At 36.5% G+C, this 25604-nt stretch overlaps 1 protein-coding gene across 1 annotated transcript; it reads left to right on the top strand.

Annotated features, from left to right (window-relative positions):
• Positions 1-10098: 10098 nt before the first annotated feature.
• Positions 10099-25528, top strand: C2H10orf88 (chromosome 2 C10orf88 homolog). Its single transcript, XM_051981595.1, has 6 exons — positions 10099-10535; positions 12858-13061; positions 18373-18442; positions 20225-20431; positions 21534-22015; positions 23610-25528. The coding sequence occupies exons 1-6, from the start codon at positions 10357-10359 to the stop codon at positions 23842-23844; spliced, it is 1377 nt and encodes a 458-aa protein (XP_051837555.1). The 5' UTR covers positions 10099-10356; the 3' UTR covers positions 23845-25528.
• The last annotated feature ends 76 nt before the right edge of the window (positions 25529-25604 follow it).

The raw sequence follows: 25604 nt of genomic DNA, 5'->3' as shown, positions 1-25604 counted from the left end.
AATTTAGCAGAACTGTGTATGCAAGTGTGTGTGTGTATGAGTGTGTGTTTGAAATCAAGCTCACTATGCCTTATATGGCTTCCATACCTGTCTCCTGCCTTCATGACATAAACAGAGGGACATGAGGTCAATCATAGATGTTTATAAAAAACCAGATTAGATCAGATAGGTAGAATCTGTAAAGAAATGAAAGAGCATAGAAATGAATTCTCACAACCAGCCAGAGTTTGCAGGGCCCTTTATAAGGTGTTTTCATAGACCTTATCTCCTATCTTCACAATAAGCCTGTGAGGTAGATAAATAGGGTAGATATTATTATTCTCATTTTACAGTTGAGGAAATGAAGATTAAATGAGCTTAAATAGTTTTTACAGGGTTTTCCAAGACAAGCATGAAAGCAAGGACCCAAAGCCAGATTTTTTTTTGACTCTAAATTCAGTGCTCTTTTGTTATTACATTCGCTCTTATTTGATATTTTCTTCCACAACATTTTATAAACATATTTAACACACCTGAAGATTCCTCACTTAGGAATTATTTAAAGAATGTGACTGAGTCATTTGATATGTTACCAAGAATGGATGTATTTTATAATTGTCATATGAATGTTGCAGCATTATAAAATATTGAGATACAGGAAAATTAACCTTTCTATTTTCTTCTAACCTCATGAATACATATAAATGTGTAATTTGAAAAAATTGTAATATAGTGAAAGGCACTATAGAAACAATTCACACTAATTAAAGAATTACATACAACTGAAACAAATCACAGAAACAATTCACATCAAGAGGCTATCTCCCTCAATCCCTTCATGTTCAAGATAAGGAAAAGTGAGGCCCAGGGAAACTAATTGACTTTTTCACTTTCCAAAGGTAGTATCAGAGGTGAGATTTGAATGACTTATCTTCTGCTACAAACAAAATAAAAAATATTGAAACCTAACTGTGAGACATTGGTGGAAAGATTTCTACATATTATTCTTTTTAAAATGCATTCTTTAAAAAAAAAATGTATTGTCTAATGGGAATTGTGTTGCATACAGCTTGATTGAGACACTTGAATCTTCTATTTTTCTACTACATTGTCATTCTACATTCCAGCATGAGATCGCCAATGAAAAGGCAGAGTCGAGAGGTGAGAATGTTCAGTGCAAAGAACAGCAAGAAGACCAGCACTGTTTTGCTTTTCCATTTCAGTTTCTTTTGGAGATTTTTCCTTTTTAAAGAGTAGAGTTAACTCCCTTTTCTAAAGTCTTGAATAGTCCGCTCTTCCTGCTATTGCCAAAAATGCTATGGCCTTCAGGACAGTGCTGGAGTGTTTTATTGCCCAATTAAACCTGGCAGGCTGGAAGTATCTAGGGACTTCTCATTCCCAAAATTCCTAAGAGCTGAGCTAGCACAAATAGCCAGTAAGAAGGAAGCAGGGCAATTATGCATATGCCCTATTACACTTTTAAGAAAAACAAAACAAAACTTCTATTTTAATGTTAGCATACACAATTATTAATAAACTTGAAGAAAGGATATTATGTTTTTAATGTGTCAAATTCTACCTTTTATGCATTTTAGGAATATCTGCCTAAAATTTCTACTTTGCCTATTTTTAAAATTACAAATAATATCAGCAAATACAGAGGGCTTAATTACTACTTGAAACTAGAAGACTCCCTGGTCCCACTCATTTCACAGAAAAAGGAACTGAGACCTAGGGAAGGGACATGACTTGCCTGAAATCATTCAAGATAGAATCTCAGATTTCAATTGTAATAGCTCATTATAATCAGTCTACCCACAGATTAAGTAGAAGGTTTCAAAACATATCTAAGTATGATGTTATAAAGGAAGACATTTAAAATTTGACATAGGTACCCTGGGGACCAACTGTCCATGGGGGTATCTTGGCAAAGGTACTGGAGTGGTTTGCCATTTTCTTCTCCAGTGTTAGGTAGGGGTTAAGTCAGAGTCTGAGTTGGCATTTATAATTCATTAATAAACACTGATCAAGTGCTTATTATATGCCAGTCATTGGGCTAGGTGCTTATTATGTTATGCCACAGTTTTCTTTAACTGTCCTGACTCAGTTTCCCTGTCTCAGTTACCTTAACTGTTCTGTCTCTGACCCAGTAAAACTAAGGATTGTTCGCTCTTGGGTTATGAATTAGCAAGATAAAAGAGTAGCTCTCCTGATTCTTTTATGGATTTACAATATTCCTTTAGAATATTCCAAGACCAACCCATGATATCTTTACTTCTTTGTCTCTGGAATTTTTAGGTTTTATGGCTTCCCCTCCCTGATAAAAAAACTTTCCCTCCCTTTCTCTTCTTTGTCTCCAAAAATGTATTTAAGAAGTTGTTGTTCCTCCATTCATTGCTGGAGTATGGCGTCTGGCAGCTGTATGCTGGACGCTGGATTCTTTGGGTCCTCCAGCCCTGGGACCAATATGGATTCCTTGGTCCCAGTGTACTTATCTCTGTCTGACTGGATAATCTGAGACGAGAGTCCTGTCCAGTCAATCTTACTCTCCCATTAACAAAATATTAAAACTCTCTAATCTCTCTCCTGCCTCAGTTTCTCCGGCATTACAATTTGGAGGCCCCAGCGAGATAATAGAAACTGAGAACTGGATTAGAGATTAGAGATCTCTCGGTCTCCACCTAGGCCTGAGGGGGGATCAGGACCTGGGTCTGTTCCTTGAGAAAAGACCAGCACTCTGGCTACCCCAGAGCCTCCTAGGAAAAGGAAGCAGTTCTTCAGCCTCAGTCCGGCCTACAGTGGACAACGAAATCGATTCGGCATTTGATTCGGCATTCGGGAGAGTAAGTCTGTCTGGGTACCTTTTGCGGTACCATCTGGTTTTGGTTCTGGTTCTGGTCTGTTCTGTTGCTAGCAATCTGTGGTCTCAGAATAAATGCCGATGGGTTTACAAATTCTGAGACGGGTATTTTCTGGGACGCTGGAGAATATCCTCTGGGTATATGTTTGCTTAATGTTGTAACTGTGTAGTCTGTGTCATATATGTTCTATGTTCTGTGTGGTTTGTCATGCTGTTGGTTGGAAAACAACGTTGCAACTGTGCATAGTAAATTGGAGCTCCATGTTTGTCTGTGTGTGTCTGTGTTAAAAGTTAAAATAAGCTTGTAAGAGATAAGAATTCAGCCTCTGTGTTGCAGGCTTAGAAAATATCAAGAAGTTTGAAAAATCTTTCTCTCTCTCTGTCTCTGGCTGACTGCAGCAGCCTGTGAGAAAAAGGGGGAAAGAGAAAGTTGGAAATGGGTGGATTTGGGAAGAAACCTGATATTGGGAAACTGATGGGTTAAATCTTGAAAAGGATCCCCATGTAGGAAATTGAGTGGGGAACCTGAGGGAAGTTTTTTCTAGGGGGTCAGGAGTGGGGGAAGGATGGCCATATGGAATCCTCTCCTCCCCTCACCCCTCTAAAGTGTGTTCCTGCCACTTTTTTTATTATCTGATTGCGGCAGTGCAGCAAAGTGTGATTTTTAAGGACATACTTTTAGGTTAAATTGATTGAATACTTGTTTTTTTTTGATAGATAAAGGTTTTCTTGGTTAAGAGATATGGTCATAAATGTGATCCATACTTTGGTCTGAGTATTTCTAAAAGTTTAATTGCTATGTTAAAAAAACCCTTGAATTCTTTTATGTGGAATTGGGTGTTTTGTATAAGTTTAAATTGATTGTATTGGGTCATCCTGAGGTTATTTAAAGGGCCTCTGAACATAATAGTTTTTTCCTTTGTCCTTTTGAAAATGTTTTTGTTATGGACAATATGCAATTTGGGATGTTTTTCTATGTATTGGGTATGACTTATAAGGATATGATAAATAATTGTTTAAGATTTATCCGAAATTTGATGACATCTGTTGTTGGAGTTTTTGGGCTTAGAGTTAATTCGCTAATGCTATTTGGGAGTTTTAAAGCTCCACCCTCTGACAGTTACTGGGACAATTGATTGATAAGCTGTTAAAACTCAACTGCTTATGTTATGTTATAGTTATGTTCTTGCATTTTTCCTTCTGTAACTGATCTCTCTGATCAGAGCAATGGTCAATAGAACTGTTAATGCAATTCAATTATGTCATGCCCTGCTATTTTCAGTGTGGTTATATGTAATCATTGTATCCTAAATGCTTGGGCAAATGAGTATTTTGCCTGGTCATCTGTCTGTTACTGGATATTTGTGTTTTGTTCCTTTAAGGTTTCTACATGATAAGTGGACAATTAACAGGGGTCTGTAAGACTGCACCCATTTGCTTGGCCTGTAAAGCAAACTCGTCTCTTCACACAGGAAACTGCTGGCCAATCCATTTTGGCCTCCTCGTATTTTGCAACAGTCTGGTGAACTGAGTCTATCTGAGACTGATCTAATCTTTGTGCTAGATTTGTGTTTTTGTTCTAGATTTTGGTCAAATTACAGATATTGGCTTGCTTCTGGAACCTGGATCAGCTTTGATCAGCCTTGATTGTCAGCATGACGCACCCACTCTGCAAGGAATGAGAGCCTCCTATCATTTCACAGCCTGAAGCAGCAGTTTTAAAATGAGACCATGGACTTGACTCTGCATCGAGTGTACTTTGGACTGATATGAGGGACTTTGGGAATGGTTGATGACTGACTGTTAAACCTTGCCTGGATCATCTATTACTGTGTGTTTTAAGATTTGGGATGGGATTTGTTAAAACTATGTAATTATTGCTGTCATGTTTGAGGGCTTTTTAGGCCTTTTTAGGAAATGCTACTGTATTAGTCTGTTATGTATAGGAATTTTGATTTGCTCTTGGGATTTATATGGGGAATGGTCATTTGATAATTCCTTTCCGTGAGAAAAAAAGGGAGGTAGAGATAGAACATTGGGGAAACTGATATTTTTTTTTCAAAATACCTGAAAGAATGGGAACCCCTAGCTTCCTATTCACTTTGCCTTAGGCATTTCTGCCCCACCCTCTATCTCACTAGTTCAGATTGAATTTGGATGCTTTAGTTTTAGAATCCCTTATTTTGTTAAAAATTTCCCTGGCAGACTCAGTTTTGAGATTATTTTTTAGAAAAGTTTTAGAAATCAGACACCTGTCGTGACACTGGCAGTCTCTCTGATCTGTTTTTCTATTCCTGTAACCCCAGTTCATTAAGTATTTCAAAGGACCTTGAAGTTTGGCTTGAGGCACCTAAAAAGTTTGGAGTTTGCCTGCCTTGATGGTCTAACTGCATAATCTGCTCAGAAATCTGTATTCTAGTAGCAGCCCTGCCTGTTTCTCTGGGCAGGGACAGGTGGAGCTATTATAAGCCTCATCCTTCCCCCATGGAGAGGGCTGCCTCTCTGACTGGGCCTTGGACCCTGCTGCTTTGTAAGCAGACTGAGTTAAGTGCACAAATGACCACAGACCTAACTGTCATCTCAAACTGGATTCTCTGGCTGAGGTGGTGCTCCAGAACTGGAGAGGGCCTGACATGCTTGCAACAAGGGAGCCTTTGTACAGCTGTTAACTCTGGGGTTATCAGGGAGAGACTTGCTCTTGCCATATGAGTCCTTACATTTTTTTAGTTTTATTTTTGGCTCATTTGCTTTACATAAAGTGGGTCAAAGACCTCCTTGGTATCTAGAGGAAGGTGCTAAGATTCAAAGGTTTGAATATTTAGGAGAGAAAGAGTGTGGAATGTTATGCCACAGTTTTCTTTAACTGTCCTGACTCAGTTTCCCTGTCTCAGTTACCTTAACTGTTCTGTCTCTGACCCAGTAAAACTAAGGATTGTTCGCTCTTGGGTTATGAATTAGCAAGATAAAAGAGTAGATCTCCTGATTCTTTTATGGATTTACAATATTCCTTTAGAATATTCCAAGACCAACCCATGATATCTTTACTTCTTTGTCTCTGGAATTTTTAGGTTTTATGGCTTCCCCTCCCTGATAAAAAAACTTTCCCTCCCTTTCTCTTCTTTGTCTCCAAAAATGTATTTAAGAAGTTGTTGTTCCTCCATTCATTGCTGGAGTATGGCGTCTGGCAGCTGTATGCTGGACGCTGGATTCTTTGGGTCCTCCAGCCCTGGGACCAATATGGATTCCTTGGTCCCAGTATACTTATCTCTGTCTGACTGGATAATCTGAGACGAGAGTCCTGTCCAGTCAATCTTACTCTCCCATTAATAAAATATTAAAACTCTCTAATCTCTCTCCTGCCTCAGTTTCTCCGGCATTACAATTATAGAGTTTTTAAAACTTTCTACTCAAGACCTCTTTTTACTCAAGACATTTTATACTTTGGGTACTTAGGTATATAAAATAGATATACAAAAATCAACTATTTATTGATAAAAAAAAATCATAATTTTGTGACTCCCAATTCAGGTATATGGCTTCCATAAAAAGCTTTGGTTTATTAAAAAGCATAAGAATATCAAATATTTGATAGTGTTTGTAGAAGAAAATTTTATGAAGTCAGATGTGTTTGCTGACCAAAATGTAATACTATTAAAATATCTCTGATAATGAAAATTTCTATAACTTAAAATGTGTATTTTTTTTTTTAAATTTGTACACTTTTCTGTAGAGAAACAGATCCATGCAATAATTACTTTGGAATAGTTTTTTTTCTTGACCTATAGTTTCATTAGTATTTTAGTGTTCTAATTGACACTGTGCCATGCTATCTCTCCAATATACTGATTACCTCAAAGAAAGGCTTACTTAGTAACTTAGGTGAGCACAACAAATTTTATTACTATTTGTACCCTGGAAATTTTATTTATTTTTAAAGGCAAACATTTATTGAATACTTATTTGGATAATATTATTGATCAACTAAAGAAATTAATAATTAACTTGTTAAAAAAAAAAAAAACTAACCAACTTTGAACATCCCCCTCCATTAAAAAATAAAATTAGTGAACGAGATAAGGTGAGATCTTTCAAGACAGTTGTGAAAATCGAGTAAGGCTTCATCAATTTTCAAAGTTTGAGTAGGCCTGAAGGACTTTAAGCATTAAGTCAAGGGCAAAGTCTCCTCCCTGCCATCCCCCTAAGGGCATACTTAAGTCCCCTTCTTGTTATCCTCCCTATTTCAGTCAAATATGGGCAACTATGTACTTATTGATCAAGTTCAATTTCTTGGGTAGTTCCCACTTTTAGAATGTAAGATCCTCAGACAATAAGGATGAGGGTCAGTGGTGGGAGAGGGAATTTTCGTTAGGGATTAAAAGCATTGACTCTGCCCCCTAGGTTGCTTCCTCCCTTGGATTGTCTGCTCGGTGGGACTCCCCAATTCTCCCGAGAACGTATAATAAACTTTGCTTTGCTTCTAGAGATCTCTCCAGTCTTTTTTTTATTAAATGGTTTCTGACCCACACATTAGGACCTAGTTTCTTGAAAAGATTTATAGCAATATATATAATATGTAGTATGTGTGTTTATGTGCTCGTATGTATACTTTCCTCCTTCAGCCCAGGGACTGGAAAGAAGCATTTTAATTATAGTACAAAAAATCCTTCTAAATATATGTATGACCCTGAAAATGACACTAAAATAAATAACCACCCATTTCAAAAAAAAAAAATCCCCAAACCAAATACCCTGATTTGAAGCTTTTAGTGAGATCTTATCCATCTCTGAGCTGTGGTTTCTGCCTTTAAATCTTCTTATCCAGCCATTTACAAGCTCTGTATGATATTATGTTAGGATGGCATGAAAAAAATGAATTGAAAAAAAATCTATCCGATTAAATTGTCTTATGGTCTTCCAATTGTAGGAGGAAGGTAGGAAGTGTGGAGGAGTGGAAGTGGCAATGGGGAATGTTGTCAAGAGGCAGACTCTTCTTAGAACCCTAAAAAGAAAGAATTTGGGGGAAGGTGTATTCTCATTATGATAGAATAGGAAAACATGCTTTCTGGACTTTGGAAAGAACATGGACATCTAGGAAAATCAGAAGGAGGTGATGATTTGTATTTTGATTTGAGATAAGAAGACATAAGGAAAGAGAAGGAAGACCAAGGGGCACAGCTTACTCCTTCCCCTTCCCTCCTCCTCAAGTGGTTGGCAAGAAGGGAAGGAAGACATTGGAACAGATGTTCAAAGATTGCTCAAGAATTCTTTTTTTTTTTTTTTTGCTCCAGCTATTTGCTATCATGTTTCTGGTGAGCCCTATTCTTTGGCAGCTGTTGGCAGATATCAAAATAGAAAATGGGGTCCGTGGAGGAAGACCTAATTTGTTAAGATGAGAAAACCAAACCACAGACATAAAAAATGAAAAAGTAGAAATTGCAACACATGAAGATGAAATAAGAGATAGTATTAGAAACTATCACGCCCAATTAAATGCCAAGAAAACTGATCATTTGAAAGAGATAATGAATGTTTATAACAATGTAAAAAAAAATCCCCAATTAATAGAATAGAGAAATTTAACAACCTAACTTCAAAATAATTGAAAAATATACAAATATAATAATAATGACTATATTGTTATAGCAATAAATGTTGAAAATGGTTGTATAAAATGCAACATTCATTTATGTGAAAAACACCAGAAATATGAGGGTAGAATTATTCTATGAGCACAGTTAAATACTCACTAAGGTGCAGCTCTTTGGGAAGGTGTTCCCTGGTGCATAATCTGAAGTCCAAAGAAGGTTTCTTTCTTTCTTTCTTTCTTTTAATTTGTTCCTTCCTTCCTTCTTTCTTTCTTTAATTTCTTTCTTTTTTTAATTCCTTTTTTCTTTCTTTCTTTCTTTTGTCCCTTGATAGAACCATTTCAGGGATACTTCCACCAAGGGTTATTAAGTCCATTTTTATAGAAAATAGTAATCTGTGTGTTTTAACACTTCAGTAAAAGCAATTAATTGATTCAAATACTACAGGATTTTTGTACCTCATCAGATCCAACTTGAGACACCCAAATAAATAGAAGACAGAACAATATTTAACTTGAAGGAGAGCCCTGAAGAGTATATTGTATACTACAATATGAAAGACCAGTTTAAGTTGGTGAGACCTGTCAACACAGCCATCAAGATGAATGTCAGGAAAAGACTGGAAGATGATTTAGAATTTGAAGAGAGCAGGGTCCTTGTAGTGGAATTCTATTATTTCATACTTGAGGCAAGGCTGGGGAAGGTGAAGGTAACCTGAGGTAATAATAGTAGTAATAGTAAGGGGCAGAGGGAAGAAAGTGTGTCCCTGTCAGTTCTGCAGTTCTGTCCTGACAATGCCCTTCTCACCAACCTAAATCCTTTCTTAGCAAGTCCCATTTCATCCGTATTTTTCCAGACTTTTTTTCTTTTAAGTCCTCTTTCATGTTTATCAAACCCTCAAGCCTTAAATTCTTATTTGTGGATCCAAACATTTTTATTTCCTCCCACATCCTCCTCCCCCAAATTGCCAATCCTGTTTTTCTAAAATGGGTGAGTTCTTAAAACAGGTTCTCCACCTTAGAGGTGAGTCACATGTCAACATCAGAGGTCCCCACACATCCCGCATCGGGTGGCTGGGTCACCTTGGACTGGTGTGAATGCTGCCTGACATTTAACAGTGGCTGATCCTGGCCAAGTTATTTCCCCTCCCTGGGCTTCAGTTTCCCCACTTATAAATTGGGGGACAATTTCACCTTCCTCACCGGGGAAGGTGCCAAAGATATCCTAGCCTAACCACTCTAGGCTAAACATCTTTTTCTCTTCTCTGCAGGCTCAGAGTCTTTGCACAAAATTTGTCTCATGTCTGAAATGAACTCCTTCCTCACTTTCAGCCCAAATGCCACTTTCCTACAAGAGGCCTGTAGGGTTCCCCAAGATTGTGACCTCCGGCCTCCATTCCTTTTTTAATACATAGTTTGATGTTTTCCCTTTCCCCTTCTGCCCAGCAGAGTAAGCTTTTTGGGGGGCAGGAGATGATAGCTTCTCTGTCCTCCAACATGTCTTAATAAAGGCTGTTAGAACGAATGAATGAATGAGGAAAGAAGAGGAGGGGTAGCGCCGGAGAGGAAACGCGCATGCCTTTTTTTTTGGCTCCTCCCCCTCCCTCGTTCCCACCGCGCGGGTTCTCTGTGGCACTGAGAGGCCAAGGAGAATCGTCGTACGCATGCGTAACTCAAGATGCCTGGTTCACGTGATCTCTTCTCAGCCGGCTAGGGCAAAGTAAGGTATCCGGAAGTGTTCCTTTCGCTAGCGAACTCTACCCGGTCTGAAACACGTGCTCACTAGAGAGAGGTTCCTCAAGCCCCCGCCCGGGTCGGTTCGGTCCGGGTTCGGGGTGGGGGGGGTGGGGCCGGACCGGCCCAGCCAGGGCGGGAAGGGAACGGTTGGCGCGGGAGGCAGAGGTGGCATCGGCCTGAGGGGCCTGAAGGCGGCATGGAGCCGGGGGCCGAGGACTGCGGGGAGGCTCCCCGTTTAATGACCTCCTCCTCCTGGGAAGCCCCCCAGCGGGGCTTGGCCCAGAGCCTGAGCCTGGCCTTGACGGGCCTAGGAGGCCCTGACGGCGGCGGTGGCGATAGCTGGGAAGAAGAGGTGCTGGGGCCGCCGGCGCTGGGGTAGGTGAAGGGACTAGGGTGCCCTCCTTTGGATGCCGAGGCCTGAGGGCTGGGGAAGAGGGGTGGTCTCGGGACATTCCTGTGAGCTGCCTTTCACCGCGTGTGGACCCCTGGTAAGGCGGCGGGAGGGGCGGGGACAGTGTGCACAGGTGTATATGGCCAGGTGTGTGCACAGGTGCATGTATATATATTTTGTGCACATTTGCACGTGCATGCATGCGTATGCGCGCGCCCGGGTGCATGTCTGCACTTGTGAATATGAACTGCTAACATAGAAAGCTCCCAACCTCCAACTACCCCGTGAGAAAGAGAGTGCAAAGATTCCTACTCTCACCTTGCAGATCAAGACCCTGGCTCAGATGTGACTTTGGAGTCGCATTTCAGATTCCTTATGCCGACATTTTTCCTTGTCCTCCTTAATGCTCGTGACCTGCTTCGGTCTATTCTCTCCAAACTATCCTGTATGTGGTTGGTTTGTGCACAGCTGTTGGCGTTGCACCAAGAGTTTCCTGAGAGCAGGGAGTTTTTGCCTTTTCTGAATCCAGCAGAATTTATTTAGCAGTGTCTGGCTCTTAGTAGGCACTTTCTCTGTCATTAAAGCCGTGAGGTCACACAGTTAATAAGTGTAGGAACTGAACCTAGATCCTGCCACATCGCGAGTGCACACGTGCCTGTGTATGTATTACATGTACCCATAATAAGTGTTATGGACATATTTGTATATTGTGTGAGTTATATTTATGTAGAATGAAAATTACATAGTATGGTGTGTGTGGACACACACCGGTATCTCTCTTGTGTATGTGGAGGGAGAGAGAGAGAATGCATTTCTGTGTGTGTCCATAATTCCATTTTGTCAGTGTCACCTGGTTCAGTCACTTAACTTCCTCAGTTTCCTCATCTGTTAAAAAGGTTGGGTAGAATTTGGAGTCAGGGAGGGCTGGATTCCAGGTATTAACTGTAACACCACCGTGTGACATCTTAGACAACTCATTTAATTTGCTGAGGGGATGACAGTGCCGGTGGTATGTACTTCTGAGGTTTTGGGGGGGCTCAAATGAGATAATTTACATAAAGCACTTTACTACAAATTAAAGTTATATTTATGTTACTAATTAAGTGTTGTCATGATCCATTAAGTGTAGATACACACACACACACACACACACACACATAATATAGTAGGATTCAATAATCAACCACCATTTCCATAATAAACAGTAGCTCACATTTTTGTGGAGCTTTACAGCTTACAGAATATTTACTTCACAAGAAAAGCATTGTTTAGTGGAAAGAATAGAACTTAGCTTCACAACAGCTCTTGTACAGTCGACTTTGGTATGTCTTTTTCTTTCTTCAGGCCTTAGTTTACTAATGTGATATGGGAAGAGCGATGGATTTGAAAGCAGAAGAAAACTTAAGTTCATCCTACCTACTTACCCCTCATTACCCTTTTTCTCCATTAGATGTGTATTCACATAAGGTCCAGTGGGCCCATTTTGACTAAATACCTGTATATTAAAATCTTCAGAATGGGAGCGTCAAATGAGGTACTATATGTGAAGAGCTTTGCAAACCTTAACTTGTTTTATATTCGGTAATGTTTTCTCAGCTCTAAAGTGAGAGAGGATAGAATGATGGGCCCTTTCACTCAAAATTGATTATGAGGCGGATAGGGCAAGTCTTACCCTCATTTTATTGATGAGGTTCAGTTTGATTATAATGCCATTACTCTGATTTCAAATCCAATGCTTCCCATCTCCTCCACCATGGATGCAATTTTACTATAGTAAATGTTCTTACATGTTCTCTTTGAATATTTTACTCTTAGCTTATTTAATAAAAAAATTGCCATGTCTACTGTTGTTCTCAAATAGCACTTTCTGATATTCATAGTAGTTAATGACTTCTCTGATCATATCTATTTTATAGATGAGGAAATAGCCCAAGAGAAGCTGTAATTTTTCTTAAGGAAAATGTATATATTCACTGCTATTTGTTTAGTTCCCCCAAAAAAACAACCTTTTCTTTCTCTCATGGAATTGAAAAGGATTTCAAAAGTCTTCTTGTTTATTTATTTTTTTCTATTGCTTCCCACCAAGAGAAAAGGAGGACTGGAGAAAAAAAAGAAAAAAATATGAAGATTATAGAGAATTATAAAAAGGTGATATCCCAGAGAAGCTAGTAGTTTACCATCCTGAACTAGAAGTATAATTTTCAGTTTGTGGGCAGAACTTGGTATTAAAAATTCAAAAGTTAGCATATTTAATAATAGTGGATGCTGTTAACTAAAATATATATTAAAAACAAATACTCTTTCAGTGAGGATCTTGTGCTTTTGAAGAGGAAAGTGGATAATGAAGATGAAAGTTCCTGCTTTCTATACCTAAAGTGTAGTCCTCACAGATGTGAAGAAATAGTTTCACTTGGGATTTTAAGTGAAGCCAGGAATATGGAAGTGTACGCCAGGGAGGAATATTGTGGAACCAGTAGAGGAGAGAATGTTTGTACTGTGCAGCAAAACAGGTTTGTACCTTTAAAATTTGAAGGGCTTTTTTTAATCGTTTGCTTCTATTTTAATTATTCCAGCTCTTTAATCATTGACCCTGAAGTCAATATCACATTCATTATTCAATTGTTTATTGAGAAAGTATGCTCATGATACTATTGAGATTACAAAATTATGAAAATCAGCATTTTAAAAATTTAAGGGTAGAAACTGCTAAATCTTGTGTCATCCTGACTGTGGTGCCATGACATCTGAATTTTTCTTTCTGATTGCTTGCTTTATTTTCTTTTTTTCCTGGAAGCACCGGAATTTGACTCTGCCATTCCTGGGAATTTTCATTTTGCCATCCCTTTCAGGAGATGATTGGTAGAGTCTTATAAGTTTCTATTTTTACCCTCTCGTACTGGAATATCAGGGCAGTATTCTTTGATAATTTCTTAAAAGGTAGGCCTTTACACTGGGAAATAAATATAAACTGCTTGCATTTTTGTTTTTCTTCCTGGGTTATTTATACCTTCTGAATCCAATTCTCCCTGTGCAACAAGAGAACTGTTCGGTTCTGCACACATATATTATATCTAGGATATACTGTAACCGATTTAACATGTATAGAACTGCTTGCCATCTTGGAGAGGGGGTTGAGGGAGGGAAGGGAAAAATCGGAACAGAAGAGAGTGCAAGGGATAATGTTGTAAAAAATTACCCTGGCATGGGTTCTGTCAATAAAAAGTTATTTTTTTTTTAAATTTTATTTAATAATTACTTTATATTGACAGAATCCATGCCAGGGTAATTTTTTTTTTTACAACATTATCCCTTGCACTCGTTTCTGTTCCGATTTTTCCCCTCCACCCCCTCCCCTAGATGGCAAGCAGTTTTATATCTGTTAGATATGTTGTAGTATATCCTAGATACAATATATGTTTGCAGAACCGAACAGTTCTCTTGTTGCACAGGGAGAATTGGATTCAGAAGGTAAAAATAACCCGGGAAGAAAAACAAAAATGCAAATAGTTCACATTCGTTTCCCAATGTTCTTTCTTTGGGTGTAGCTGCTTCTGTCCGTCATTTATCAATTGAAACTCAGGTCTCTTTGTCAAAGAAATCCACTTCCATCAAAATATGTCCTCATACAATATCGTTGTCGAAGTGTATAATGATCTCCTGGTTCTGCTCATTTCACTTAGCAATAAAAAGTTATTTAAAAAAAAAAAAAAAAAGGTAGGCTTTTTTTTTGGATCATGGCTTTCAGGTAGTCCATTAATTCTCAAACTCTCCTGGATCTATTTTTCAGGTCAGTTGTTTTTTCCAATGAGATAATTAACATTTTCTTTTATTTTTAATTCTTTTGATTTTGTTTTTATTGTTTTTGATGTTTCATTAACTTCTACTTGTCTAGTTCTAATTTTTAAGAAATTATTTTCTTCAGTGAGCTTTTTATACCTCCTGTTCCATTTGGCCAATTCTGCTTTTTTTTTTTTTTTTTTTTTTTGGGGGGGGGAGAAGGGGAGAGAGGTAGTCAGGATCAAGTGATTTGTCCAGGGTCACAGAGCACGTGTCTGAGGCTTGATTTAAATTCAGGTCCTCCTAACTCCAGGGCCAGTGCTCATCTACTGCTCCATCTAGTTTCCCCTCCAATTTTATTTTTTAAGGAGTCCTCCTCAGGCCTGAGGCTTATTCTGGATTTTTTAAGGCATTATTTTCTTCAGTAATTTTTGGTGCCTCCTTTACCAATTTGTTTGCTCTTTTGTCATGTTTTTTTTTTTTTCATCACACATTTCTTTTCCCAGTTTTCCCAGTTCCCATGAACTGTCTGTGAAGTTTTCAATTCTTCCAGGGTGGTATGATAGTAGGAGAAGTGTGTTCACCATTCTCCTGGCCATATTCTCTTGCCCAGGGAGCATTGGGTCCCAGGACTACAGCTAGACAGTGTGTAGTTAGTACAACAGCTAGGAACCCCCATCGTCTCCTTACCAGTTGTTTCATACCCACCCCACCCTATACACTCCACCTCCCCCCTTACTCTCAGTAGACAGACAGCTCTGGTAGCTGCTGCTGCCACAGTCATCCCCAAGGCCTGCTGCTGGTTTGTTGGGATACAGCCTGTGATGGAGCGTGCTCTGTTCTCATCCCACTGTGACAGACCCTTTCTGTTAATCTTTTAGGTTATCTTGGGCTACAAGATTGTTTCAAGTTTTTTTATTGGTTCTGCTGCTCCAGTTTGAGGTGTTATGTAAAGTCATTTGTAGAGGGATTTGGGAGAGCTAATTCAAGTCCTTGCCTTTCTGACATCTCATAGTAGTTCTTGAAAAGATCTAAGTCATAGAGGACTTCACTTTGCATCATTAAAGAGACTACCCCCTCAATATCAATAATTGAGATATATTATTGAAAAATACTTCTTATGCTCATGGTAATGTCTTCATAATGATTAGTATATGTAGACTGATTAGCATTCATTCAACACATTTTGAATTCATGTTTTGTACTAAATATTCTTTCCTGCCATCATGGAGTTTACTGTCTCCTAATAGGGCAACAGATAGCTTTAATACAGAATGTTATATAAAAAGTGCATTTTAAAAGAACACAGGACTTAGTTTGTGAGATCTTAGTGATAAGGGGCTGGAGGCAACTGGAAGTCGGCAACTGGAAGTCACATTTCGAAACTTCTGGGCCCTTTAGAGATCTATTCCTTCTAAGGAGCAGCACATTTTAGAAATCTGTTTCTATTAGGCAGCAGCACATTTTGTTCCTCTCTTGTCATCTCTCCCATTTTCTTTCCTCTCTACCTCCTGGGATAGAAAGAATTCTTCTTGCCTTTGGTTAGTCTCCGTTTCCTTCCTTTTTCCTGAAGCTCTCTGTGAAAACAGGGAAAAGTATGGGAGAGTAGAAAGAACATTGGATTTGTAGTCAGGGCAGGCTTGAAATTGGATCCCACCTCTACTTATTAACTACTTTGTGCAACCTTGGGCATGCCACATGATTTCTGATTCCCATCTGTAAAGTGGGGCAAATAAAGTCTCTATTACTCACCTCAAAGGTGGTTGTAATAATCTAAGAAAATAATATTTGAATGACACTATAATAGGAATTATCATTCTTAAGATTGCTAATATTGCTATTGACTAAGAGGGCCACAGAAGCCCTCTTGTTGCAGGTGGAACTTTATAGAATGGGTAGGACTTGTTAGGTAGACATTCTACCTATAGCTAATAGTATCAGCAGAGGCTTATTATTAAGTGACTGGTTTGTGAGTAGGGTGTGGTTTATTTTAGTTGGGAGCATAGAGTATATTCAAGGAAGTAAGAGAAGGCTGGAAAGGTAAGAGGAATATGTCATATACAGGTGCTGTATTCAGCACCTGTATCTGAATGAAAAAAAGACTCTCAATATGCCCCCAAAAGGTAACTGGGAGTCATTGAGGACTTTTGATCAGAGGAATAACATGACCTGATCTATCTGTCTAAGAAAAATTATTCTTGCAGCATTATAAAGGATGAATTAAGTGGAGAAAGTCTGAAAGTGGGAAGAACTGTTAGGAGGCTACTGTGGCAACCCAGGCAAGTGGTAGTAGGGTGATGACAGAGAAATTAGAGAGAGGAATGGATGAGGATAATGTGGAGTAGTAGACAGGACTTGGTAGATATGGGAGGTGAAGGAAAGGGAAGAGTCAGTCCAAGGTTTTAAGTATGAGAAACTGACTTAATAGGGGACTGCTAACCAAAATAAAGTTGTAAGAAAGAACAGATCAGGCAGAAAAATAATTAGCTTGTTTTAAATCATGTTGGATTTTTCATTTCTTAACAACCAATTGAATTTTTGAGCATTCTGAACAGGAGCCTCACTGCATAATGTTCTCAGTAGATATATTTTGAGCAATGACTCTTCGATTCTCTTTGATCTTTTTGCATCATTTGAAATTTTTGACCACCTTCTCTTTTTTTGTCTTCTACAGCAATGTGTTTTTCGGATTTCTCTTCTTTTCTCTGATTTTTCTTGTTGTTTTTTACTTTCTTTTGGTCCTTTGTTTTCCAGACCCCTGAAATGTTTTCTTTGGTTTATTTCTCTTTTTTCTTTAAAGGGTTTTGGGATTTTTTTTCCCCCTTGGCCATTGAATCTTCTTCCATCATATCAGTCATTCTTTCTCTTCAGACTTAACTTCCAAGTCTATATCTCCAACCAGTTCTTTTGGACAATGCCTGGTACACACCATGTGCTTAATAATTGCATTTTTCTTTTCTTCTTTGTCCTCCTGTCTTAAGTTTCACATTTTTAATTCATTGCGAAACACTTTCATTCAGATTTCCCATCCCCACCTCAAGTTGATATGTCTAATACCAAAATCATTATCTCTCTCCTCAAATCTGCCCCTCCCAGTTTCCTTACTTTTATATATTGCACCGTCATTCTGTGTTCAAAACCTTGACTTGATCTTTGATTTATCATTTTCCCTCATCCCTATATCTGGTCAATTCCAAGGTATATTCATTCTGCCCTGGCATTATTTCTTGAATCCAACCCCTCTTTTCTACACTCTCTTCATTCCTTTGGTTTAAACACCTACTATAGCTAGACTAATTTTATTGATCTTTTAAATGGTCTCCATGTGTGCAGGCTCTCTTTTCTGATTTATCCTTCATACTTTAGTGCCAAGTTAGTTTTCCTCATGCTCAGGCCTGATCATATCCTTTTCTAACTTAAAAAAATCTTCAGCAATTTCCCATTCCTTACTGACTAACTTATAATTTGAGTTGGGACATACATGGCATTAAAGGTTTTTAGTCTGGGTCCAAACCACCTTTACAATTTAAAATTTTATAGTTTTTACCTGGTTGGTTTCAGTCATGTTCAGTTCTCTATAATCCCATTTTGGATATCCACAGTAGATAGACTGCTGGGCTAGGACTTTTCTTCTTGAGTTCAGATCCTGCCTCAAACATTTACTAGCTGTGTGACCCTGGGCAAGTCATTTAATCCTGTCTTACTTAGTTTTCTCATATGTAAAATGAGCTGGAGAAAGAAATAGCAAGCCAAGCATCTGCCAAGCAAACCTCAAATGGGATCAGAAAGAGTCAGACATGACTGGAAATGACTGAACCAAGAACAGTAGCAACTACCTTTTTGCTTATCAGTTTATCCGGTAAAACACTTGCTGATTTCTTCCTTGTCCTGTCATCATCTTCAATCAGTGGTAAAGTATTAGGAAACAGTCCCAGTATTTTTAAAATGCTGGTTCATTAACATTTAACTTTAAAATGTAAACTCTTAAAAAAGTGATAATTCATGGAATAAAAAATGGTTCTTTTCTTTTTTTTTTTTTTTTAGTGAAAATGAAATTACTTTGTATAAGAAATATCTAAAATTAGAATGTCCCACAGATTATTGTAAAATTAAGGTAAGACATTTAATTAACATTCTTTTAGAGTATTAATTTTAACTTTTAAAAGTTATCCTACTATTTTAATATTTAATTTTGATGTAGTAACTAGAAACTTGGGATGAGTCTGAATCTTGCTTTAATGCTTATTTGCTGATTTTCTGGGCAAATCACTTAATTTCTCTTAGCTTCAATTGATCCTTATCAATTTTCCAATATCCTCCTTGAAATGGAGAGAATAAAACCTATCTCATAGGATTGCTGTGAAAATCAAATGCGATAACATACTAAAACACTTCATAAACCTTAAAAGTTCAAATAATATATGTTTGCTTGTATCATTAGCTATTATAATTAGCTATTATTGTATATTAGGGTCAGATCCAGCCTCAGATACTTCCTAGCTGTGTGACCCTGGACAAGTCACTAACTCTTAGTGTTCTCATCTGTAAAATGAGCTGGAGAAGGAAATGGCAAATCATTCTAATACCATTCCAAGAAAATCTTAAATGGGGTCACAAATTGTTGAATATCATAATCAACCAAACAACAGCTACTCAATTTTTTGTTTGAAACAATAAAAATATAGAAAATTTTTTTTCTAAAATTTTCTGTTTTTTGCTTGGAGTTTTGAGCCATCTGTGCAATATTTATACTTTTAGAAGTAGTCAGGTATTTTGAAAGGTACTGAAAGTAAGAGAATATGCTTTTACCTTTATTTCTTTAGTATACTCTGCAGTTCTGTGAGTGATTGTTAAGAAAAAATGAACATGGATGGTAGGATCACTGCAGGACAACAAAATTTTCAGAGGGTGATGGCTAGTTTATTCCAAACAGCAAAAAGATTAGGACTTCTCAGTCTGGAAAGTTCATGTAATCCTTTATGGATAAAATGGATGTGTGTCCATTCCTTCCCCCCCTCCCCCCATCTCCCTTGTTTCTCTTTTCCTCCCTTCTCCCCCTCCCCCTTTCTCTCTTAAATTATATCCTTTAAGGTTTCCCTGGAAGCTGGAGAGAGCTAAGGACAAATGAATTCTTATTTCACATAGCTAGTATGAAACTTTAAAATGTAACTCATTACTTTGATGATATTGATTGAAATTATATATAAACAGTTTAGACTACAGGTTCTTAATCTGTGGTCCATGAACTTGTTTTTAAAATAAATTTGATAACTGTGTTTCACTATCATTGGTTGAAGGAAAAGGGTCCATGGACTTTACCAGATTGCTGAAGAACTCCATTGTACAGAACCTTGTCTGGTCCAGACACATTGATCAATGGCAATCCTAGTTAATGAAAATCAGAATGCCTCAGATACTAAGATATCCTTAACTTTTTTGAAGTTGAGAATGGATAACATTGCCTTATAAAAGGATAGCTTTCTACAACACTTTATATTACTAAGCTAAAATATTGAATCAATCAGACTTTGTCAAACCCACTCTTGTGACAGTTATGGTTTTATAATTTTTTTTAAAATTCTGAAATCTCACTAATGTCATAAGGTTCCCTGAAATTGGGATTGACCCAACTTAAATGAACCTTTTTGAGGATTTTGGTAGATTAAACCCTCTGAATAGATATTAAATTTTACTCTGAAATAGCTCAGTAGTAGCAAGTTTGAGAGCATCAGCGATGGAATAAGTAAGAACTGTAATTGATAATATTAAAGTAGTTGAAATATTTTTAAAAATGGAAAATTTCATTCTTGTAGAGTTAATATATAGATATTATTTCCGATATATTAAAATGCATTACTGTCATTCTAATTTTTGGAAAAAAACTTTTTTTTAACAGCTGCTCTCTTTTGGTGATAAACAAAGTATATTTGTGAGTAAAATTGTAGTCCAATTAAAGGCAGGTTCTGCAAATTCTTCAATAAGCTTTCCTGCTCTAGGATCAAGGATAGATCTAGACAGAGTTCAAACCATGATGGAATCCATGGGCTCAAAATTATCACCAGGTGCTCAACAACTTATGAACATGGTTCGATTTCAACAGAGGGTAAGTCAGTCACATATAGTGTTAGCATGCTGATTAGAAATTAATGTTAAATTACATAAACAGATTGGTTTTCATTAAAAATTACATTGAAGTTAGAAATATTTTTCCTTTTTTTACATTGATTTAGCAACTACTTTTTAGATTCTTAAAAAAATGATGTGCATTGATTGCTTTTAGGATGTGTCATCAAGATAATTTCCAATAAATAAGTTATTTTGATGGATTAAAATTGTAATTTTAAAGACTAGGTTAAATGGTACCACAGAGAAAGATGTTTTAGGGACCTTACTTAGAAAATTCAAACTTGCCAAGTTTGATTTTTTTTTTTTAATCCATCAGATAGGGAAATAAGATATTCTATAATAAAATAAGAAAGGCTTTTTTCTGCCCTGGAATGCATTAACTTTAAAGAGATTTTCTAACATTCTAATAAAAAAAATTTCATAGTTCAAGAATAAGATTAACATGGCAAAAATATATTTAGTATTTTGTTCCTTGTATTAAAAAGATTATTTGAAGAGGGAAGTAGTTACATACACATATAGCTTACACTTGTTACAATCATACAGTATTGTAGTAGTAATAGCACTGACATTATAAAATTACTATAATAACCACATTTTAAGATTGGTTATCTATAGGTTACTACTATAAACCTGTCACAAAAATAATCTTGAGCTTTACATTTTCTCTAAATACAAAACAAGTCACTTTAGTACACCCACTCTAAAAATAGTTTATGGCTTTTTTATAATTGGTTATACATAAAATCATATAAATGGTTTTTATAATTCAATAATAGATTCAATAATTCAATAATAGAAGTAGAAAGGACTTTAGGTCATTTAGTTCAAAATGCATTTTAAATGAACATTAAGCAAGAGAAAGCAAAGGCTCAAGAAAGGTACAGTTAGTAAGGCCACTCAAGCTCAAATGAAAACCTTACTGTGGTGATGGAGCTAATTAAAACTATAAAACTTATTTTAATAAATAATAATAATTGCTAATAAATAAAGTATTTTCTTTTAATATATATGTGTGTGTATATATATGTATACATATATACATATACATATGTAATATGTATATATTTTCTTATTAGAATTGTATTCCTTTTGGAGAGCAACTTCAGTGTTTCTTGGGAAAGAAAGAACCACCTGTTTTTGGAGATGAACATATACCTGATGGATTGCATAAGTCAACAGCTTCAGGAGTAGTAGATAAGTCATCTTCTACATCGTTTCCTTTTAAGTCTGGATTGACATCTGGAGCAGTCACTGAAGACATAAAAGCTTACATTGACAAAAACACAGAACTGCCTTCTAGAGGAAATATAGGAAGTATTCCAGATCTTGAAGAATGTAAAAGTGTACAACAAAACAATATTCTTCCTGAAAATGATCTTAAATTTGTAGTGTCCTCTTGGTTGCAAAAGAAAGCAAATGATAACTCAAATATACCTAGTTCTGAGCTGCTTCCTTTTCTTCAAAACTTGTGTAGTCAAGTAAACCATCTCCGTGTAGGAGACAAGAATAAGCCTCAGGGAAACACCACCAAGCCAAATGAAGGCGTTGTAAGCATTGGGTAAGTTTTATACATATATGGGAATACCCAGTCCTTAAAAGAAGGTAGTGTGAAGGGAGGGTGGGGCTCTCATTTGAGGGGAATCATGAAAGATGGTGCATGAAGTATATCTTAAAGGAAAAGAGGGATTCTGTGAACTGGAGGCAAGGAAAATGGTTCCAGGCATGCTGGCGGCCGGAGCTAAATGGGAGATGAAGTGTTGTGTGTGCTAGAACACTAGTATTGGCATGGAAACATTGTGTGTTCAAGTCTTAGCTCCATGTGTAAGTTCAATTAATGATCGTTTGTTTTCTTACGTATAAAATTATGTTAAAACTTGCATTATTTCACATTTTTGTGAAGGGAGTGATAAGCCCTAAAGTATTATAGTTGTAATCTATTAATAGTTAATGTCATCATCGTCAACATTTTTATTACAGCAAAATAGTCTTTTAGTTAAGTAGGTGCATGATAATATAAAAAAGAAACTGGCCAGACATAGGCAAACTCAGTGTGCAGGTTAGTAGTCTATTAAATATTTTTATAAACGTACATATTTTTGGCACCAGAACATCCTCTTTCTTCATGTCACAAGAGTTTGATCTTACAAGAAATATTCAAAGCTGTCCCTAGACAGTTACCCACAAAATTAATAATTTTTAAAATATTATTTAAGGTACTCAGATACCTTACACTGGCTTTGAGTAGAACTACTTGAAAGAGGGATATGGAATCTTTTCTTTTAAAATTTGGGAGTTCACTTTTCTTCTGAATTTTAAAATTCAGAAGAAATATGAGGGATTTAAAAAAAAATGTCCATGGAATAATGTATTAGATACCTATTTAAATATAAAAACTGAGTTTTTTTCCTGCTCAAATTCACTTTAATGTAATTTCTAAGTGTTTAAAATCTTCAAGATGTTAGGTACTAGAGAAGCAAAGAAATAAAAAGCAGTTTCTCTCCTCAAGAACTTTATATATTTTTACTTGGTTAGATATATGTGAGTAGTCTAAGTAAGTAAAAGGTAAATAGAGCAGGAAGAAAAAATTCACAGCAGAGGTGATTTTTCTCTGTCTCTGTGTGTACGTGTTTGTATGTGAGGGAAATATGATGTATGAAAAAATAAGGTTGGTTTAAGGAGCCACCAAATATGTTTAGATGAAAGAGCAACATATTCAGACATTGCTTTAGGAAGATGTTTAATAACTGTGTATGTTGGACTGAAATAGTGAGAGACAAAAACAAGAAGCCTATCAGGAAGTTATTGCACTAATCCAGGAGAGAAGATGAGGGAATTAGGTAGCCATGTAAGTGGAGAGATGGAGGTTATTTATGCAAGATGAGACAGAACTGGCTAGATCTGGCAATTCTTGAATATGGTGGTGAGTGAAAGGAAAGTTGAGGGTATTGTGGTCCCTAGGGAGTTGTGGAGACAAGGTGAGTTTCAGGAGAAGAAATTGATTTCCTTTTGGGATCCCTTGAATTGCTTGTGACACTGGGGCATGGAGTTTAGGAGAGAAGTGAGGGATCTAAGTAGAGAAATGTGTTTTGTTGGCTATTGAACTGTATGTAACAGTTCAAAGAGAACTTATTCTCTCTTTCTATTATTTACAGAGTGGAACAGCAACCTGTATGTTCCTACTTAGAAAAGATAATTTCTAAAAATCTGGAACTGATGGAGAAGAAACTTATGGATTACATTGACCAGCGTATATACAAACTCCAAGAGCATATAGATAATAAAGTTGTTCTGTTAATGGACTTGCTGCAAAATTCCAATTCTACATCTACTCGGGTGACACAAGAACATTATGATTCTGGAGAAAGACTCTCAAATGGCGAGCGATAACTACTTAATATTGTTAGGAGCAATAGATGCCTGCTAGACATATGCACACAAAACTCAAACCTCCAAAAAGTTTGGAGGGAAATTGATATTCAGTTTGATATTCTTCCAAGGGTTATTATCTTGTTAACATAAAACAACCTCAGTGTTCATTTTTTATTGCACTTGTTACTGTAATTCTCAGTATTGTACACTAAAAGTTAACCTGTTAGTGTCATGAGATATTTTTTACTAGCAATATTTTTCATTCTTATGAGACCTTAACTTCTGTGGCTTTATTGTTTAGAAAGAAGTTGTTTTAAAGGAGCCACTTTTAGAATTCTAATTCAGCTAAACAAAACTTACTGTGATCTTTTCACACCCTTTAAAGAGAAGAACATTTTTCGAGACCTTGATTGTTTTGTAATTTTTGAAGTTATGAAAAACTGCTAAAAAAAAAAAAAAGATTTGATTGATATGTTAGTTTGGTTTTGTTTCTAATTGAACATTGGAAAATTGTATATTCTCAGCATGGAGATTTGAATGTTTACAACCTTGGATGTAGGTTATAAACCTACATGGTACTTGAGATAGATAATTATATCTAATGTTGTGGCATTTGTAAAATTAATTAACCATGGAGTCGTTAATTAACCTTCAAGCCATGTTGGATAGAATAGAGCAGTAGAAATCAACATTGGCATTGGTAGGATTATTATTTTTGACTCTGGTCATCCTTAAGTCCCTTGTCCATGGTGTTAATTTGTGCTTGCTAATTCTAACCCTATTCCTAACTAGTAAAGTGGAAATTCTTTTTATGTGCAGGGTCAGGTTCCTCTTTCCATAGTTACTTGCTGAAGTGACTCAATGTAAAATGATATTTTGTAAGACTGTCAGGGTTTATGTTAATGGAGTCAGGGCATTGCAGGTCTCTTTGGGACACGTAATTTTTAGGATTTATGACTAGTGCATATGTTTAAGAAAATATATTCATTTCTAAAGACAGATCCATTCATTCTGAAAACCACTTATTTTAGATGAATGGAAATCTATATCCCATATATTTGAATGGTAGATAATATTTTTGCTTAAGGTAATTTGACTCTTTTTTTTTTTTTAAAGAAAAAAATGAGATAAGATATTTCTTCTTGGTTAATACTTTTATTGAATTGGTTCCTTAAGCACGGGCTAAGTGATCCTAAATCATATAGGGTACTTACTATAGGATGTTCATCTACAATTAAAACAACAACAAAAAAACCCCAAATAATAAAAAATCTTTTTCCAATACATATTATTGTGATTTAGATTTTGAAATTAAAAGTAATGTGAGGAGATATAATAGAGAATCTTCTTAAAAACTTAGTCTAATTTTGTACTTAGAACTATTGAAAAAGTGAATCTGTTTTCATTAGAATGTGTAAAAAGCAAGATGCAGAGGATTGCCAGTTTTTTTTTTTTTTTGTCCTTTTTGTGTGCAAAATACCTTACCAAAAATACTGTGTTCATCTGTTGGGATTGTATTTATTTGAAACAGTCTTGGTATTATTTATTATAAAATATAAATGTGTTTACCAGTAATTTTGGTGAATTCTACTCCTGTAGCCTTAATGGGGACGTGGATTTCTTTGTGAGGCAGTATAGTGGGCTGTTCAATTTAAGGTATATCTTAAAGAGGTTTCATTAAATGAAATATACTTTCACTAAATGTTGTAGGAATTTATTGGTTTTATTAGGTATTGGATTCCCTTCAGATTTATTTTAGAATTTCTCAAAATTAATTG

Source organism: Antechinus flavipes, chromosome 2 (genome assembly GCF_016432865.1).
Source record: "Antechinus flavipes isolate AdamAnt ecotype Samford, QLD, Australia chromosome 2, AdamAnt_v2, whole genome shotgun sequence".
NCBI lineage: Eukaryota > Metazoa > Chordata > Mammalia > Dasyuromorphia > Dasyuridae > Antechinus > Antechinus flavipes.
The sequence above is the reverse complement of the archived record's forward strand: the minus strand, read 5'-3'. Positions and strand labels throughout refer to the sequence as shown.

Bases quoted from the DNA above. Each gene is read 5' to 3' on its own strand.
- C2H10orf88 (XM_051981595.1), top strand. From the start codon at position 10,357: ATGGAGCCGGGGGCCGAGGACTGCGGGGAGGCTCCCCGTTTAATGACC. The intron at 18,443-20,224 runs GTAAGACATTTA...TTTTTTTAACAG, and splicing joins CAGATTATTGTAAAATTAAG to CTGCTCTCTTTTGGTGATAA. The intron at 20,432-21,533 runs GTAAGTCAGTCA...TTTTCTTATTAG, and splicing joins TGGTTCGATTTCAACAGAGG to AATTGTATTCCTTTTGGAGA.